Source organism: Etheostoma cragini, chromosome 15, assembly GCF_013103735.1.
Source record: "Etheostoma cragini isolate CJK2018 chromosome 15, CSU_Ecrag_1.0, whole genome shotgun sequence".
NCBI lineage: Eukaryota > Metazoa > Chordata > Actinopteri > Perciformes > Percidae > Etheostoma > Etheostoma cragini.
In genome coordinates this window covers 20,449,376-20,469,665 of record NC_048421.1, presented here as the reverse complement: position 1 = coordinate 20,469,665, position 20,290 = coordinate 20,449,376, and the positions used below count along the sequence as shown (strand labels likewise).

Sequence of the window (20,290 nt, the reverse complement as noted above, 5' to 3'; positions counted from 1 at the left end):
CCGGTCATACGCCTTCTCCAGATCCACAAAACACATGTAGACTGGTTGGTCATACTCCCAGGCTCCCTCCAGGATCCTTGCGAGAGTAAGGATCTGATCCGTTGTTCCACGACCAGGACGGAATCCGCATTGCTCCTCTTCAATCCAAGGTTCGACTATCGACGAACCCTCCTCCCCGGCACCTTGGAGTAGACTTTACCAGGGAGTCTGAGAAGTGTGATACCACTGTAATTGGCACACACCCTCTGGTCCCCCTTTTTGAAGAGGGGAACCACCACCCCAGTCTGCCACTCCTTAGGCACTGTCCCAGACTTCCACGCAATGTTAAAGAAGCGTGTCAACCAAGACAGCCCCTCCACACCCAGAGCTTTCAGCATTTCTGGATGGATCTCATCAATCCCTGGGGCTTTGCCGCTGTGGAGTTGTTTGACTACCTCAGCGACCTCAACCAGGGAAATTGTCGACAATCCCCCATCATCCTCCAGCTCTGCCTCCACCACAGAGGACCTGTCAACTGGATTTAGGAGTTCCTCAAAGTGCCCCTTCCAATGCTCTATTACCTCCCCAGTTGAGGTCAACAACGTCCCATCCTTACTGTATACAGCTTGGATGAGTCCCCGCTTCCCCCTCCTGAGGTGGCGAACAGTTTTCCAGAAGTACCTTGGTGCCCACTGAAAGTCCTTCTCCATGTCTTCTCCAAACTTCTCACACACCCACTGCTTTGCCTCTGTCACGGCAGAGGCTGCAGCCCTTCGGGCACGTCGGTACCTTGCAACTGCCTCCGGAGTCCTCCGGGATTACATATACTCCTTCTTCAGTCGGACAGCTTCCCTGACCACCGGTGTCCACCAGGGTGTTTGTGGGTTACCGCCCCTTGAGGCACCTAAGACCCTTAGACCACAGCTCCCCGCCGCAGCTTCAGCAATGGAAACTTTGAACATTGTCCACTTAAGTTCAATGCCCCCAGCCTCCACAGGGATGCACGAAAAGCTCCGCCGGAGGTGTGAATTGAAAGTCTGTCGGACAGGGGCCTCCTCCAGACGTTCCCAATTTACCCGCACTACGCGTTTGGGCTTACCAGGTCTGTCCAGTGGCCTCCCCCATCCCCTGACCCAACTCACCACCAGATGTTGATCAGTTGACAGCTCTGCCTCTCTCTTCACCCGAGTGTCCAAAACATACGGCCTCAGATCAGATGAAACGATTATAAAATCGATCATTGACCTTTGGCCTAGGGTGCTCTGGTACCACGTACACTTATGAGCATCCCTATGTTTGAAGATGGTGTTTGTTATGGACAATCCACGACTAGCGCAGAAGTCCAACAACAAACAACCACTTTGGTTCAGATCAGGGGGGCCCTTCCCCCCAATCACGGCTCTCCAAGTATCTCCATCATTGTTGCCTTGGATCAGAGAGGCTCCAAAATCAGGGTAGCAGCTGTCGCCTTGGTCCCGCTCCATGTTCTGTGATGCCCTGTTTAACTGCTACACTGCAGTGCCCAGCTACGTCCTGCTACATCCTGCTGTGCCTTGTAATGCCGCACAGCGTCCTGCTATGCCATGAACTACTACAAAATTCTAACCCCAACCGGCCCGTCAGACACCGCGACCCCTTCAGTGGTCCTGTCCACTGTTCAGAAAAAGTATCCCGTCACCTTCTCCCCCCATCCAGCCAGTACTGGCCTCTGTAAAAACAGCAATTCAAGCCGGAGGTCGTTGTTCAAGGAGTCACTAAATGACTCCCCCATGCACAGTGTTTGTTGTTGGGATCAAACTTAAATTTCATTTATACTTTTCATTAAGAGTAGACAGGAACCACTGAAGTTATGTTAAAGTTAGATTTACTTGAACCATCATTAACATAATTATAATTCATAATCTTTTATTTCAAAGGGTTTACATCATTCTGCAATGCTGTGGAACTCTTTTTTTAATGGCTCTTACTGGTTTGTTGCCAGGGAACACTGCAGCAACCCTCATGTTGTTCTCAGGTCAAATTGACCCGTTTTCCTATATCAATGTTCTTTTTAATTCCCAAAAATAACATGATTGATTCCACACAACGCTCTTTGGCAAGTACAAATCTCTACTTTCACTTAATTTTGGGGCATCTTATTCAATTTTATAGCATTTGAAAAAAAATGGAAGTGTTTTTGAAATAGTATTGAGTAAAAGTTGACATATTCCAGTCTGTGATTATCCATCAACACACATTCCTTTAATTTTATTCTAAATAATTCCTAATTTCTGCTTTTCTAACTCAAACATTAGGCATAATTTCCTATAAATGAGCTTTATTGACCATAAATCTCCCCAAAAATAACTGTAAAACAAAAGTTGGGGTTACGTAGTGTTGAGAAAAAAAAAGGCAAAATATTTTTTTTAAAAGTGATGAAAAGACCCATATTTTTCTGCGTAAAAAGCAATTTCTTTGATTCTTTTAGCATTATTATCCTTCAGGGTTAAAATTGGGACATGTTATGTGCCCAAACGAACCCAGACAATGTGCCAAACATAATGAGCCACATGAAGAGACAGTAGCTAATGTCAGCAACCGCCGAGAAGATTTGGTTCTGTGGTGAACAGGTCCAGCGGTCCCTGGTGTAGGGACCAGGGACCCAAAGTTAAATTAATGTTGAGGGACCAGCTAAGGCCACCGAAATTCTAAAGAATGAGAACCACTGATTTACATAAATTCTATTCCTTTAACCTTTGTGCGAAGGCTCAGTAATGTTTGGCCCTCATCCTCTGTGCCCCACTTATTGTCTTTGATTTTTTGGGAAAATAAAGACTATTTGTTCACTTTATGACACATTGAACCCCCAACGTTGCAGTATCGTAAAAAATGTATAGTATAGCTCAATGTGTTTCATCAGATTTCTGTTCATATTTACAACTTTGTGCACATTCAAAATATAACTCCTCCCATCTCTGTTGTCCGAGATTTGGAGAGTTGTAATATTTTCTGCTGTGCATGTTATTGCTACGCTGATATGATAGTTTCACATTCAGACCGTCGCACAGGCACAGAGGCCCATTCAGGTCTCTGGTTTCTGACAGAGTTTATAGGAGGCTGTACGCTGCTCTTCATCAGAGGTCTACGCACGGATGCAACACGTCACTGTCCACAGCAGAGCGAGTCCTCTAAAATAAACTCAAGCTGCTACGTTACCAGCCGCGCTGCTCACCTCTATTTTTACAGAGAGAGTGGACCCGAAGCAACGGACGGGTCTGTGATACTCAGAGCTCATACCTGAAGCCGGGGAAATGCACCTGGGATGGATCATGAAAAAATTGTTTTCCGTTTGCGACATTTCGAAAAATACACAGACAGGGAGCGCTCTTGACCTCCATTGTCTCTATAAGCACATAGGCCTACTAGTCGATCATGAGTGGCTCAACAGGTAGATCTATAAACTCATCTTTCAGAATTTCAAATGCGTGTCTCACGGCCAATGTGTGAGAGTTGGTAGCCCTGCGTAACTGTCTGACTGGGAAGAAAAACGATACCATCAAATAGGTTGGCTAGGATCTGGAAATGAAAAGGCATCTAGAGTTGGGGGACTCAATATCATCTCTCCACGTGAAGGGATAGGCCTACAGCTTCTTCATCAATTGACAAAAATAAATGCCATGTTTTGAGTTAAAAAAAAGTTCATAGTCTGCCCAAAAAGGTTAATAAACCAACACTGTTTTTTTTATTCATGCAGATAACCAACTGTGCCTGATACTGAATGAATGAATGAATGAATGAATGAAGAAATGAAAGAGCGCTGTGTCAGAGGGAGGAGACGGAGAAGAAAACCTGCTCCTCAGCCTAAGTTCCCTCTTTTTCTGAAACGGGCTGGAGTTACCTCTCAGGTTTGAATAACCTCCCTTTCTGAAACAGAAAACCCAGAGTTTCCCTCATTGAAGGGTTAACAAACTTAGAGTTTTCACTAAACCTGCTTTCAGAAACGGACCCCTGTAGACTTGCAGTAACTCTGGCGGCAATGACGCGCTTTCAGCTCAGACTCGGACACGGAAGGGGTAGAGAGCACGCGCATCGGGGCATGGAGGCCTTTCATTGGTTCTTTCTATGCGGGCCGCAAGGCAGTGATGGGTGGGTGTTTTTACAGCAGCGTATGTTACACATGACTGATCTTTTTCTCTACATTTTTTGCTCCATTATCTGAACAAATATACAACTAAGTGTGCATTGGAAATAGTTACCAACCCTGCCTTTGAACCAACAAAATGTTTACTATATAAACATTAAATATATAAACTATATAACGTTTAAATGTGGGCTTTAGAGGGACTGTAACATTTTTGCACCCACCCACAAAACGAACTAAACCTAAAACTCTATGCAGCTCTAAACAATTGTATTCATGTACAACACAAGCTAATTCACGTGGGGGAAAAAATACAATCGCTAAATGAAAGGAGCTTCAGTGTCTGGTGTATTGCTCTGCTGTGATCACATACTTGTGCTTTGGCCGGACTTGCGCGCGCACACACACACACACACACACACACACACACACACACACACACACACACACACACACACACACAGGATCAGGATCCCTGATTCAGCCCTGCAGCGTAGCCCTTTCACCCCATGCTAAGTGATTGCCTTTCTCTTAACCAGAAGCCTGTCAGGAGAAAGACTGTTTGGCAAACACCTGCTACATACTGTCATCACAATTATTGTTAATTAATAAAAAAGTCCAGACCTGCATCATTTGATTGATTTCAGTCACTGGGTCATGTTGGCAAAGGCTCTGGAGGACAATGGAAGACCTCTTTATTTGGAAATGATCTGGTATGTGGCAGTGGATGGATCAGGTTTATCAGGTACATTTAAAATGCACACAGCTGTATCAATAAGGAAGAGAGGAAGGAGGGTGAGTGGTGGGTGAGTGATGAGGAGGTGATTAGGAGATATGAAGATAACATGGTTTGGACAAACAAAAGGGTATCTAAAAACTGATTCCATAATCTCTTAGTATTGCTGCTGCTGAAGCACCAGAGGAGTGCACCATGAAGCAAGTTGGACAGAGCCAGGGTTTTTTTTCCTCAGCTGGCTTACCAGCGATAACGGGTTCCTAATAACTGCCATGTGAGGCATGTGTTGTCACAAAATTAAACAAAGATGGATTGCAAGTCCCACTCAGACACAATTTAAGGTATATAAAAGTACTCTATGATTACCAACATTTTATTTAACGTGGTGTACCCACATAAAAAGTAAAATAAAAGTCTGAAAAGTAACTGGGAGCACATTTATCCTTTTCCCCCTCACTGAGAAATGTTGGATCTAGTCAGACCCAGGCCCAGATTAGGAGACTGTTGTGCACTAAAATTGGTGTGTAGCAGATGTATCAGAATGGTTAGTGTAATTAGCATCTTTCATGTTGTGTGTTAGCTTGTAATCTTGTAACTGGCAGTAGCTGACAAATGTTGAAAGTCTGTTTTCGCTCTCTGTACTGACAGTCTGCTCTGCGCTGTAGGTGTCAGTTTTTTTTGCTTACTTTTGCGTATTAGACAGCGATTGGTTTACAGATTGGTGACTTGCCTCGGATAAGCTTAAATCTCAGATGTCACAGACATCTCCATCTTTAGGAGATTAATTTGACATAGCTCTCTAGTGGTAAGATCAGACGTTTTAGGGGACATAAACATAGGAAACACACATTTTTGAGTGGAGTGGTACTCAAAGAACACAAGGACCCTAACCTTCTGTGCCTAACCAGAATGTTCTCCCATAGCCTACATCCACAAGTGCTAAGAAAAAGCGAAATAAGCCTGATGCTTCATCAGCGACTACCTGTGAATGCATAACACAATGCAGTCCAGACTTTAAGCCAGAGCTGTCTCCTAAGTTTCAGCTCCATGAAGGTGAGCTGCCACATGAGATTGGCCATTGACCAAGAACCGAGTAACTCCTATGCAACAAGGAAGTACAGTGAAAAAAAAGTTGATAATGTCCTTCCACTATGTAAAATGTAACCTGTAATGGATTTAACCCCATTGCATTGTCTAGTGATAGTGATCACATCATATAGGCTATCAATTAATAAAACTATTTAATATGTGCTTAACTAATGACACAGTATAAAAAGCAGAAACAAAAAAAGAAAATAATAACCCAATGTTACAAATGTAAGCATAAGCAGGTCTTATTCATAAAGATTAGACTAATTAGTTAGATTAGTTAGACTTTTCCAGTTGGTTCACTAATACTCACATGAAAACGTTTCAACCATACAATTATAAGTATTTAATAAATGACTGATTGTTGGCTTGCCTACATTGAAAAATCAGAGGAGCTTGACAAGTTCCACTGCACCTTTCAGATCTTTGACCCACAGCACCATGTGGTGGTGGAGAGCATTTATTACATCCTGTAACTGCACCGCATTTAAAGGCTCTGACCCCTGACACAGGCGTTTTCAGTTAATCTGGCTGGTTGGACCTCTTCCCAGGACTGTGTGGGTGTCTAGACTGATGGATTGACATCTTCCTGAGCCTGCTGTTATTTCTGTGGCACTGGAAAAAAGACAGCTTTATCAATTTTATTGGTAGATGAAAATGTGTTACCTAATAAATTCCCATCTAAATTCAGTCCCACCTTCAACCTGAAAATAAAGTGTTTATTAAACATTTAAGCATTTAAATAGACTCTTGTAGTAACCCAAAATACAAGTATGAACCTGAAACTGAGCGTTATATGGGCCCTTTAAGCAGCTTTCATTGGTCAAACGTCTTGCGTCTGTTCCTTCAAACAGGCGGCTGCTCTCCCTCCTCCATCTGACACAGAGTCATAGAGCAGTCTAACCCAACATGGGTTCGTTGGGTAGAGGGGAGTGTGTGGAGATGATCTAGTGTGTCAGAGGAGACGCTGTAGAAGCACAGAGTGCCAGCAGGCCAGTCCAGATACATGGCCACTCTGGTAGAGTCAGTGGGGTGTAAATATACGACATATTCAACATCTAAAGACTTTTTTCTTAAATGGTCCCTCCTCATTTCTTACGCTTCTGCTGTGTTCCCGTTGCTTGGGTTTTCTGTTGGTCCCCTGTTTGTACTCATTGTCTGGCGTTGTGTATTTGTCTGATTTTGGTTCTTCATTCCACTCCTGATGCTAATCAACCTCCACATCTGCAGGGGCGACTGTGGCTCAGTGGTACAGCGGTTGCCTGCCATTCGGAAGGTTGGTGGTTTGATCCCCGCCCCTGCAGTCATTGTCGAAGTGTCCTTGGGCAAGACACTGAACACAGAGTTGTCCCCGGGGCTGTGCATCGGAGTGTGAATGTGTGCTCATCATGCTCCTGCAGTACATGTTCCAGTTCTATTCATCAGTCATCACCAGTTCACCAATGTGGTATAAAGGCCTGGGCCAAACTAAACTCTAGTTTACATTTTCTTGAGTGTACCTGAACATTGTTTAACTGTGTTTGCCTGTGCTAATGTTCCATCTATGTGTCACATAGATCCATCAGGAAATTAATAACGATGTTTAAATATGCTGTGAGAATGAATACATGAGGCCCATTGTAATAGAAACTAGCTGAGAAGGGAAGGTTAAAACCTCAATTATGCCTGTGTGATGAGGACAATGGTTCCCAAAGTCCCTTAACAAAAACGTGTGGCAAGGCTGTTTGTTTCTTATTTTATGATATCTGTTTTTGCTGTCTATCCCACATCTCCCACCCATCATCACACATTGTTGGCCTAGGATTGAAAGGCGGGGAGCATCATCTCTTGCTACATTTACTTGAGCTCACACATAAGAGTTTTAAGTTCTTATATCCCTTATTTTTTTGATGTTCCAAAACAGATATTTAAAAGCCTTTTTTGGAGTTCATTACAGAGAACAAGGTTAGCTCCTTTTTTGCTGCACTGTGCTGCCTGTAATTTAAAAAGGGGAACACATTTAATACAAAATAATCTTGCAAGATATCCTGTTTTTATGACAACCATTATGTTCCGTTTTAGTCAAGATTGCCAAAGAGTTGGTGATTTAACTCTCTGATGTATGACGTAGTGTCATTTTTTTGTTTCTTGTTTTATTTTGAAAGTTCTCTGTTTTCACTTGTGTTGTATTGCTTTACTTCCGGTTGTAGATTTTCCCGCCTGTGTGATACCTGTCCCCACCCAACACCCATGTGTTGGCTTGCCTCTCATTGTCTCCCCTGTATTGTGTATTTAAGTTCACGTAGCATCTGCCAGACTCCCAGGCTTTGGGAATAGGGGTCATGTTTTTCTTTGTTTCACTTTGAATTGCCCTGTTGCTGAAATGTGCTATACAAATAAAGCTGCCTTTGGGGCGTGTTGCCACCATGGCATGTGAATCCAGAGCTTGTCCAGTTAGTCTCCAGTCCCCATGTCAGCCTGCTAGCAAGCAGTCTCCACTATAGCCAGGTAACCATGAGTCCATGCTGTGCAGCGGACCAGAACCCAAGCTGAAGTGCTGCCTTCTAGCTTCCAGCCCCAGCTGACCAGTCTTCCAGAGCTTCAGCGGACCAGCCTCCCAGAGCCTTTGTTGACCTGCCTCCCAGAGTCTGCGTCCGGCGTCCCAGAGACTTTGCCGGAGCCTGGCGTCGCAGTGACTCCTGTTCGGCTCGTCCGACTCCTGCCCCCGATGTAGTGTCAGCGGCTCGACTGACTCCTACCTCCGATGTCCTGTCGGCGGCCCTGCCATCTCCTGATCCTGTTTTATAGTTACCTGAGTCATGTATCTGTAGGTCCTTTTCCTATGTGTTTCATTCAAAACGTCGATGTAAGATGTTACTAATAAAATGTGTGTGAACAGTGTAAAAGAAGAATTATAAAGTCAGCCCCAGTAGTAAAACTACAATTAACATTAACCTTCATCATGGAGTAACACCCAGCATGCATTTTAACACAATTTTGAATTCAAAAAACGTTTTTTTTATAGAAATTCCGTAACAAGTCAAAATTTGGAATGCTCATGCTTCAACAAGGCAATGGTAAAATTAAAGAAAACAATCTGCCTGAAATGGGCAACCTCTTCTACGTCCTCACCTTAAAAATCAGCGTTTGAAGTTTTCAAATGAACATCTAGACAAGTCTGATGCATTGTGGAAACAAGTTCTGTGGACTGATGAGATTAAAACCTTTTGGCCGGAATGAGCAAAGGTACGATTGGAGACGAAAAGGCCCTGAATTCAATGAATAAACCTCCGTCCAACTGTTAAGCAAGGGGATTGGATCAACCTTGGGTGCCCAAACCTTTGCTCCTTACTGTATCTGCCTGTATTTATCAGCACTGCCTTGTGCTTCAGCCAAATATTTCAAATTCTGACTCATCAGTCCAGACCACCTGCTGCCATTTTTCTGCACCCCAGTTCCTGTGTTTTGTGCATTGTTGAGTCGCTTGGCCTTGTCTGGCTTTTTGGCTGCAACTCTTCCATGAAGACCACTTCTGACCAGACTTCTTCAGACAGTAGATGGTGTACCTGGGTCCCACTGGTTCCTGTCAGTTCTGAGCTAATGTCACTGCTGGACATCTTCCCATTTTGAAGGAAAATAAGCTTGATGTGTTTTTCATCTGCTGCAAGCTTCCTTGGCCGACAACTGCGTCTGCGATCCTCAACGTTGCCTGACCTGATGCAAGTGTACCTACACTACCGGTCAAAAGTTTGGGGTCACTCACAAATTTCCATTGGACCCCATTATAGACAGAATCCCAGCTGAGATCAGTTGCTTTGTTTTTTTTAACCAGTGCAGCAGTTTCCAGATTACATTATGTGGTTACATAATTGCAAAAGGGTTGTTTAATGTTTTCTTAGTTAGTTTTTTTAAATAATATCAGATTAGTAAACAAAATGTGCCTTTGGAACATTGGATCAATGGTTGCTGATAATGGGAAATGTAGATATTGCATTAAAGATCAGCCACCCACCCAGATCAGCTGTCTATAATGGAGTGAAATGGAAATTTGTAAGTGACCCCAAACCTTTGACCGGTAGTGTATAAGAATTAATGTACCTGTAAGAATTGACGTACCTAAAAGAATGGATGCTGGTTTGAAGGCATAGGGCAGTAACACCAAATATTGACAGGATTAAGATTTTTCTTTTGTTCACTCACTTTGCATTTTGTAGATTTATAATAATCATATTTTTGAAAGCATTCTTAGATTACAGCATTTTTTCATACCTGAAGATCATTTCTTTATACAATTTAAGGAAGGGCAAAAAATGTATCATTGCTTTACCATGCACTTACTAACCTTACTAATACCTTAAACCTTAATAATAACTAACAGCAGTTGAAACTTTACAATAGCCATCCTGATAATGTTTATAGATGGTTTACAAAGTATTTCTTAACTATTTAACAAGGTATTATAGCAATCTGCAACTTTATAATGACCATCCAGACACTGTTTATAGATGGTGTACAAACCAACTAGTAACCCTTAACAACGGGTTAGGAATGTCTGGTCCATCTATCTCTCTAATGTTTATAGATGTTTTAATATTGGTTTCTTAAAGGCTTACAAACTGTTTTTAATTAATAATCAGTACCTAATGAATCCCTATATGAGGGATATAATGTGTGTATCAATAAACAGCACTACAATTATTTTATTAATTTTAATTTAATTGTTTGTTAACAGTAAAAGGAATGTATAAATGACAATTAACTTAAGATTAATTAACTATAAATTAACAATCTATCAATTATGGTTGTTATAAAGTGTTATCCAATTTTGTAAAATGTAAGGAGGAGAAAGTACCGATATTTGTGTTAAAATGTAAGAAGTGAAAGTAAAAAGTTGCCACAAAATAAATAAAGTACAAAATCTGAAAATGTACTTGTGTTATGGTTTGGGGTTTTTGTTGGGGTATTTTTCCTGTTTGGCCTTCCCTGGGTTTTTGTCCCGGCTTTGTCCCTGGTCTGGTGTCTTAGATTCTTTCTTATGTTCCCTGTGTGTTTGTTGTGCATTCTGCTTTATTTTGGTAGTCAGTTTCCTGTCTTGTCCTGTCTTGTATAGTCTAGCTTTACTTTGTTTGTCTGATTGTCCAGCCCTGCCCTAACGTGATTCACCTGTTGTCTCATCTGATCCCAATTACCTCGTTACCTCATGTTTTTAACCCCAGTGTTTCCTTTGCGTCTTGTTAGTTCCTTTTGTTCTCCAGCGTGTCGTCACCTCTTCCCCGTTCCAGCTCTAGTAAGACATTGACAGTGATATTTTTGCCTGTTTACCTTCCCCTGCGAGTTTCCAGCCCTTGTGCTTCGGTTTTTGGTTTTTCCCTGGCTCCTTGTGTTTTGATGTTTTTGGAATCTGTTGCTGCCTTGTTTTCCCCAATAAACCCCTGTTACCTTCCTACCTGGTACACTGCGTTTGGGTCCTCCTTCCGCCCCCACCACAACAACTTGATTACAGTAACAAACTATTTGTACTTCGTTACTTCCCATCCATGCTTATTTCTATTCATGCTTTATTTTAATGTGCAGGCTGTTTTTCATGTAAAGCACTTTACGTATTTAAGTGCAACAAAAGACATGAGGCAATGCAAAGCTTTTGGTAAGTTGGCCAACAGTTTACATGAATACATGGAAGCAAAGCCTACAATAAACATAAACAACAAAGAAGAACAGAAACCTTATGAAACAATTTATAACAGACAATTGATCCCAAGGGATGCCTTGTGTCAAATACAATCAAAACTTTTAACAAATACAGCAGATCTCTGCATTTTACAAAGTTTACAGTGTAGTCATACACTTACATAATAAAAGTTAATTGTCAAACAACACATGTGAGTAACTAAAAAGAAAACGTTTCTAATACAAAAGGTCATATTAAATTTATATGTAACGTCTCAGTAAACTGCAGATTTTTGAACATTTCTTAGACTGATTGGGTTTGTCATCAAGTCTCTACTTCATAAATACATGAGTAGGTACATAGGCTACATTCTAAAAAAAGACCTGATCTCAAGGCAGAAATGGCCTGGGTTACTGACACAATCAAATCAATTGTCCCTTAGCCCGTGGCCAACATGTCCAACAAACTTCAAGAAATCTATTCTGAGGTCTTTCCTGCTGACATACAAAGGGACTAACATGGGTGAAAACATAACCTTCCTTCGCAGAGGAGATGAAATCACCAGTGTAACGCAAATACAAATATAAACATAATTCATATAAGTACATGACAAAGTACATGACACATCAGAACATGTAATGTAATACATTACATCAAAACACATCAGGCCCTATAAACCACATGAATCAAAATGATTCTGTGTGTGTGTGTGTGTGTGTGTGTGTGTGTGTGTGTGCCTTTAAAACACAGACTTTCTTAAAGTTAGTTAGCCCTACCTTAAACATTAAGATGTATGATTCTCATTGAGCTAAAAAGTGCAATTTGTGACGTTTGGATGTTGTTGTTTTTATCATATGTTCACATCCTCTCCTTACTGGCATTGAAGTGACTTTGGACAAGTGGCATTTTGGAGCAAATACTTTGTAGGAAATGATGGATAAATTCCACAGTTTCAAGTTGCGCTGAAGCTTACGTGATGCTTCATCAGTCTGAGTAAGTACATTTCACTTTATACTTTATAGTTAACACCAGTGGCTGCTTGATTTGCTTTACTCACTAGCCCCAAAAACCCAATAGTGATCTATTGAGTGGCAGTAGGGCAAAAAAATGTACTTCCAACCCTGAATCCAGCCATCATCAATTTTATAATTTACAGCTGTGCTTTACTGTAACATGTCACAATGTGTTCTGTGAAAAGGCTCTATTGCTTCACAGCCAAAATAACATTAAGATATACCAAACCTGTCCTTAAAGGCAGCAAAGCTACTGGACCTTCATTGACATTATGACTAGCTCACACACTAAGTTTTTATCCTTTTCTGGCAAAATGATATGACATGGGTTTACCGCTGTCAGTAACTTCTGTTATCACGACAACATGTTCCACTCATCTCCACCCAATCAGCCAATTTAGTCAGCACAGGGTTTTAAAAGAGAGACTGAATAACAGATTTAAAAAGAAGCAACCACCGTCCATTGTCACCAGCCTCCGCGCTTGTTACTAACCCTGATTTTTGGAGTGTTTGTGACATCAGTGTGACACACCACCAAAAAAACAAACAGAAAGCCATACTTGTCTACTCACAACGGGAAATCAGTCTAACGCCTATTTTTGGCGTATTTACCTGCTTTAATAAAAAAAACTGTATATGTACACGCTATTTTTGCTGAACAAAGGGTATAACTGTGCCCCATCATTGATTTCGAATGGTAATGTCTGCACAAACACCCAGTTCATGACAATTAAAATGCAAGGGCTTTCAATGGGCCATAGGCTCAGCATTGCATTACCTCATTCAGATGGTGACTTACAGTAAGAGACATTCATTTAAAAGAAATAATCAAGATTAGATCATTTAAGTAGACCTGTGTAGGACAAGTCAAAATGTCGGCTGCACAATCTGTGCCCCAAATATACAGTAAATACCTGGGTAGCCCAAGGAAAATAAAAAAAATGGAATTTGCTGTTGGATTTGAGTTAATTCCTCACTGATCTTGTAATAGATTAAGTAATTGTAAGCAGAAACTAAGTTTATTCATATTTTTGGATGCTTTTTATATTAGCAGTGTTGGTGTATGGCTTTTTCATACATCATTGTCTTTGATGAAATACTGTAATTCAGTATGCTATGATTCATATGTTAATAACTTTAAGTTTAACTATAGGCGGCAATGGGCTCAATTTTTTTCTCCCTTTTTTGCATGCTGCATGTGCGTCTACTTTCTTTGCGTTCAGTATTTGCGCTTACAAAGTGGTCGTGGAGGGTCGTGTCGTGAGTGTGCGCATGCGGAAAGACTGTGTGTGAGAATGTGTGTGCATGAGGCTGTGTACAGCATGTCTATACCTGGCAGACATCAGGTTGTACAGTAAAGGATTGATGGCAGCACTGAGGTAAAAGAGGACAGAGGACACCAGGTTGAAATACTGAGACAGATAGTATAAAAAATACAAGTGTGTGTCAGGGTGTGTGTACGTATCGTTGAAGCGTGTGTCATTATGTGTGTTATCACTGTACAGATTGGTGGGTTTCACAGCATGTGTGTGTGCGGTGGCAGGTGTATGATTAGGTGTGTTATTTTTGGAGTTTACATCAGTTTCTGTGTCTGCCAAGTGTGTGTCTCCATCAGTGGGCGTGCTGATTTGGACTTTGGTCGTTGCACAGATGTCACAAAATATTTGGTCTCTTTTTGTGTGAGCCTGTGCCGTCATCTTTTCAGTCTTGAAGTCTGTGTCTGAGTCTGAGTGGCTGAAGGGTTCAGTGACAGTGTGAATGTCAATATTTCTGTTTATGCTGACATCAGAGAGGGAATTGTTGTCTGGTTGTGAGTTTGTGTATGTGTATGCTTCCTGTCTGTCAGAACTGGAGCCCAGAGAAAGAGAGAAAATTGTCCGACCCACATGGAAGGGCAGCCAGCACAGAATAAAAGCCAAGACAATCACTCCTGGAAGAGGTGATGACACAGGGGCAGGGTGGGAAGAACAACACAGGATAAGGACATTAGAACCATTAATAGGCTACCTCAGGGCTCAATTTTACAATTAAAACAGACATTTTGGCTTTAAAAAAAAAAAGTAAAAATCTGTCTGGAGCTGCAAAACATTAAGTTGTAATACTATGTAATAGGTCAAAACAGCATTAAAAAAATTTGAGGATGTTTTTATTGCCCTGTCATTTGATTCAATCTTTAAAAACTACTAAATCAAGCATAAACAATGAGGTGTAATATCTGCTTCTGCTTTTTATACGCACTTTATTTGCATTGTCGTAACTATCACAGAAGCAGTAGGCCTTCAAAACAGAAAAACAGAATATGACAACAATTTCATTTATTGAAAAATAAGAGTTAACAAGAGTTAATAATATTTATTTAAATGTAAATATTAATCCAAGTCAATCCAATCAACACTTTTGTTGCTTTTTCCGATTAGTTTAACACTTTTTCTGACGTTTCTGTCCTTTTTTGGACACTTTTGACACTGTTGTTTTTTACTTTATGGTCAATAAAACTAATTTTAGGAAATTATACCTAATTTTCAACTTTAAAAAGCAGTAATTATTTAGACTAACATTAAAGGAATGTATGTTGATGGATAATCATACACTGGGAAGTTTACTCGGAATCTGGCTTTATCTCAAATCACTCTACAACTACTGCACTATTAAAGCTTACAAATTATATTTTCTCAGCATCTAATAGAAGTCAACTAACTGGTGCAGTTTTATTGATTTGACAACAGCGTTCAACTTAGTTGATCACTACTTGCTCTTAAACTGTTCTCTGCTGGTCTGTTACACAATGCACTGCTCTGGTTCAATTCTTATCTCCATAACAGAAAACAATGTGTTATGATACAAGGACGCAAATCCGATATTTTAATTCAGCAATGAGGTGTCTCTCAAGGTTCAGCTATTGGTACACTTCTTTTTCTTATTTATTTTTCTTCTCTTTATTTGTGATTCAAAGGATTACAACAAGGTACAAAAACAATTTTTTTCTTTTTCTATTTCTGTTAATTACTTTCCATCAATTTGCTTTGAATGTTGCGTTCAGCTTTATGCAAACGATACAGTATTATAAACTTCCAAAACTTATTTGTTACAAATAGTATCAGCTCTGCTGTCTGACGTTGATAGCCTACAACACTGGCTTGTAAGAAAGAAATTACAACTTGAAATAAATTACAAAAAAAATTTGACATTATGATATTTGGAATTCCACAGACCATCCAAATCCAAATTAAAAGGTCACACGTGTAATTATATGTTCTGATGATAGCTCACTGCAAAAAGCTGAACACACCAAATACCTTGAACTTTGGCTAGACTCTTAGCTCTCATTAAAGTATCATATTGATTGTATTTTAAAAAGAATCAACTTTGTTATTGGTGTTCTCTACCCCTCCATAAAATGCTTCTCTCTTTATGAGAAAGAATCTTATCTTACCAATTATGGACTAAGCCTATGTAGCACCCAGCATTAATCTTCTCCCTCTCAATGTTGTTTACAACAGAAACTGTAGATTTGTTCTTGGATGTGGTTTCACAACTCATCGTTGTATTCTGTATGAAAATACCATCCCGTTCAATAAGAATACATCAGCATTGATTGCATTTAATTCACAAATGAATACATTTTAATTACTCTAGTTATCTAAAACGGCTCATAGTACCCTTTTACTACCATTTGAGACACTCTACACAACTTTTTTTGCTGTCCCTGCTGCATCTTTCGCCACAACTAAGAAACCTTTTAAAGCTCGCTCAGATTGGAAAAATCTACCTGTAAACGTTCGACCCATTTTAATCTCTCCACTCATTTAAAAATGCTATTAGAGTACCAACTGTACCTGTCTATAACCCTGTACAACACCATGATAACACCTCTTCTAATATTATTACTAATTTCCATATTATTTCTTGCTCTGTTTCAAACTAGATTATGATTATGATGTTTTTTTTTCTTTTCATCCTTTTCTTTTTTATGTCTGTTTTTGTTTTGTTTATCTGTTGTGTCTAATTATGAATGTATGGTACTTTTTTTTTTTTTTAAGGACAGTCGAAAGATTACTCCTAATAAAGAATTTTCAACAATACTGTTTTAAAAACCATTTCAATTATTTTTTCAATTTGCTATAAAACTGAATAAAACACCCAAAATGCAATGATAAAGCAAAGATCCAATAATAATTGCACTTGCTGAAGAGAGTTGTATGGAATCATCCATGTTATCTGGGGTAATTAAAACTGGGCAATTAAAAAGAAAATTGATATAGAAATTATGAAAATACGTCAAATTTTACCCGAGAACAATGTGTTACTACAGGATCCTTCCACTTTGACTTGACAAAATAGACTGATAGCCATTTGCTTTTCTGATTAAGATGTTGTAAATGTAACAGACTTCTTCAATTGAGTCAAAGCTTGGGCTCTGTGTAAATACTTAACAAAACTACTCTTTATTACTGTTCCATGTGTTCATGTTGCACAAATTCCTAAAAGTGTGTGTTGGTGACTGCATGTTTCTCACCCAGCATTTTGACAGTGTGTCGGTGACTCTGGTCTCTGCGGCTACTTTGTGGACGGAGACACAGTGTTCGTCCAATCAGGCTGTAGACCAGTCCCAGGATGCAGAGAGGTACCAGGAAGTACAAGTTGGAGAGTATCATCATGGCTGACAGCAGGCCGGAGGAGACGGCGTAGTGTGTGCAGCGGCACTCTCTCTTGTCAATCTCTCCTCCATCAATGCCTTTCTCCCTTCCTCCTCCCTTGTCTTCTTTAGTTTTATTTTGCCGATCTCCCCCAACTTCCATCCCTCCTCCCTCTTCACCTCCTCCCTCATCTGCTTGTTTCATTTTTCCTCCATCTCCTTGTTTCCACTCATCTCCTTCTTCCATTCCCACACCTCTCTCTTCTTTCTCTCCAAAACATTTTAAATCCCTAACCTTTTCATCCCACCTCCTTTTCTCTTTTTCTCCCAACTTTATGCCTTCTAATCCTCTATCCATTGAGGCCATGTGTCCACTTCCTCCTTCCCCTGCACCTGTCACCATACTTCCCCGTTCACCTTCCCCGCCTGTCCATGCTCTGTCCTCCCTCCATCCGCCAAGCCCCAGCTCCTCTCCCCCAACGTCCTCCACTCCAACCATGAGCAACACTGGTGCTGCGCTGACGGCCGCGCCCAGCCAGAGGCAGCCAATGAGAGCCCTCGTTCTGCGGCGTGTCACCATTGTCTTGGCTGTGATTGGCCAGCAGACGGCCAGGTACCTCTCCAGGGAGAGGAAGGTGATATGGAGGATGGTGCAGAAGGTGCAGCACTCTGAGAGGAACATTGTCAGCTTACAGGCAAGGTCTCCTAAGGGCCATGGTCTGGGCCTCCACAGCTGGAACACACATTTTTCACTTTTATTCCACTTCACAGCACAGCAGATAAGCCGTTAGTTGCAAAGAAGCTCCCACGCACTGTCTAACTTGCAAATAATGTAAAGTGTAATAGAAGGGTTTTGGTACTAGACCATTTACAGGCAAAAATAATTTGAGTTTCACTGCAACTTTTAGCTGCTTGTTTTTTTTTCTGTAATAAAAATCCCACTAGCCACGTAAATTTATTAAAATGCCAGACATCTTGATTTTTGCGTGGCTAATGGAATTTTATCAAAATAACAATTCCCAAGGAATATTTATGCCAATTTTGGTACTTCGTTCCAAATGTGAAAGATTTTCCTGCAAATGCAATTAGCTGCTACACTATCATGACAACACAGCAGTCTGCCCATTGACAGCAGTTTCAACAGACGAACAATCAGATGGGATCAGGGACGTTGATGTCATTTGGCAGTCAGAAAGATAACTAAAAAAATGGCAACAAGCATGTATGAGTTTGACGCAGCTGTACAGAATGACTTACAGAATTATACATTTGTGTCAACTGCACCAGGCAACCGCTACCACAGCTTCAATTTCAACTGAAAATTGTGTTAAGGGAGAATGAATCACTCACTGTTAAATGGTTTGGTAAAAAAAACAGTGAGGAAAGAAGAATTGAAGAACAATAATTTTTTTAACCATAGAATATTGTTTATTCGCGCAATCGTATCACATCATGTCATTATCCATAGCAATTTTGCAGAGGAAATGACATGAGAATGATCTAAGATCACTCTGGGTTTGACACAACGCTCAACGTGTAGCAGGAGAAAACTTAGTTTGCCAGCAGGGATTCCCCTGAGGGGAAAACACAAGGGCTTGTTTAAATCTCTATTAGAACACAATTCTCCAAAGGAGCAAGTGTGTGTGTGTGTTTGTGTGTGTGTGTGTGTGTGTGTGTGTGTGTGTGTGTGTGTTTGTGTGTGTGTGTGTGTGTGTGTACCTTATACAGATCCAGAGGCAGCAGTAGGAGTATCAACAGATCGCTGACAGCCATGCTGCTCAGGTAGAGGTAGGTTGAGCTTCTCATGTGAGGTCGGAGCCAAACCACCAGAATTGTTAGTATATTTCCCAGAAGGCCGAGGAGCATCAGTGGAATGTAAATGACAGTCACACACACTAGAATGATGAAATACGGGGGTATTTTTTATCAGAATCACTTTGTGTTTAACGAGTGTACACATTGTCAGCCATCAAACTAAAAAATATTTCTTTTTAGAATGTTACTGCACCATGCACGTAGAATTATGCTTGAACAGCTAGTCTGTGGTGATTTACAGGAACAATTTGACGTTTTGCCTGGCTGCGTCAAAGAGTAAGAAGAAAATCCATGGCAGCCACTAAAGTTCAGTAATTAATACGGTATATCTCCAACAACCGAAGTTCATAAACAACATGTTTTTTTTTTTTTGCAGGGTCAAGTGCTAAACCCTTTATACCCCTCTTTCGCCCCATATTTCCTGACTATCTCTACACTGACTAATAAACAAAGGCAAAATCCAAACAACACAACCACTGTTTTCCGACAGAGCCCTGGTTGTATCGATCTCCTTGTGCAACTCTCAGTAAGAAAGCAAGTAAGCATTGTTTTCAAAATGTTGGACTATTCCTTTAATTAAAATCAAAAGAGAAAAACAATTTAGTGGTGAGGTTTTATACTGTCCTGTCCAGAAACCCAAATTTCTGTCACTCAAAAAAGTCAAAGGGAGACTACATCAGTTGCAGCCCCACTTTGTGATTGTTTTTTATTTCAAAAATCCTGCCTGGTGCAACTTAAAAATTCCATTAAAGATTATGCAATAAAAAAACTTGTTTTACTATTGTTTTTTTACCCACCTAACTCAATTAATCCAAACATAGGTTCCTCCGACTGGCACTCTTGGGTCGAGCAGTCCTCCGGGAATCCAGATGCAAGGCCACAGTTTTCATCTTCACAGCCACTGCCCATGTCTCCCTACTCCATGAGATCCATGCTGACGCAGGGTGGGGTTAGACGGAAGAAATAAAAGCGAAGAAATCGGCAGGGAGAGCTGTGTGTCCCCCAGGTTACAGGGTGCAGAGGTGACGCACAGCAATGGATTTCCTATGGCGCTTAATCACGGCTAACACTGATGGGGATGGTCGGGGTGAAGTGCTTTCTACCCAGAACAAAAGAAAAAAACATGTACGCATTTACAAGAAATCTAACATTTGAATGTAATACTGTACACTCTAAGTACACCGTTTGTACACACTGTAAGTATTAGTTCCAAATCCCTCATAAAAAATGAAAAAATGGAAATGTAGCTTAGTTA

The 20,290-nt window shown here is 40.7% G+C and overlaps 1 protein-coding gene across 1 annotated transcript; it reads right to left on the bottom strand.

Moving 5' to 3' along the window:
* Nucleotides 1-8,467: 8,467 nt before the first annotated feature.
* Nucleotides 8,468-19,944, bottom strand: LOC117958186. The gene is made up of 7 exons (XM_034894460.1): nucleotides 19,833-19,944; nucleotides 18,940-19,115; nucleotides 17,101-17,953; nucleotides 14,425-14,514; nucleotides 13,904-14,016; nucleotides 9,470-9,637; nucleotides 8,468-8,743 (listed from the first exon to the last, which is right to left on the bottom strand). The coding sequence occupies exons 1-7, from the start codon at nucleotides 19,942-19,944 to the stop codon at nucleotides 8,468-8,470; spliced, it is 1,788 nt and encodes a 595-aa protein (XP_034750351.1).
* Between the last annotated feature and the right edge of the window lie 346 nt (nucleotides 19,945-20,290).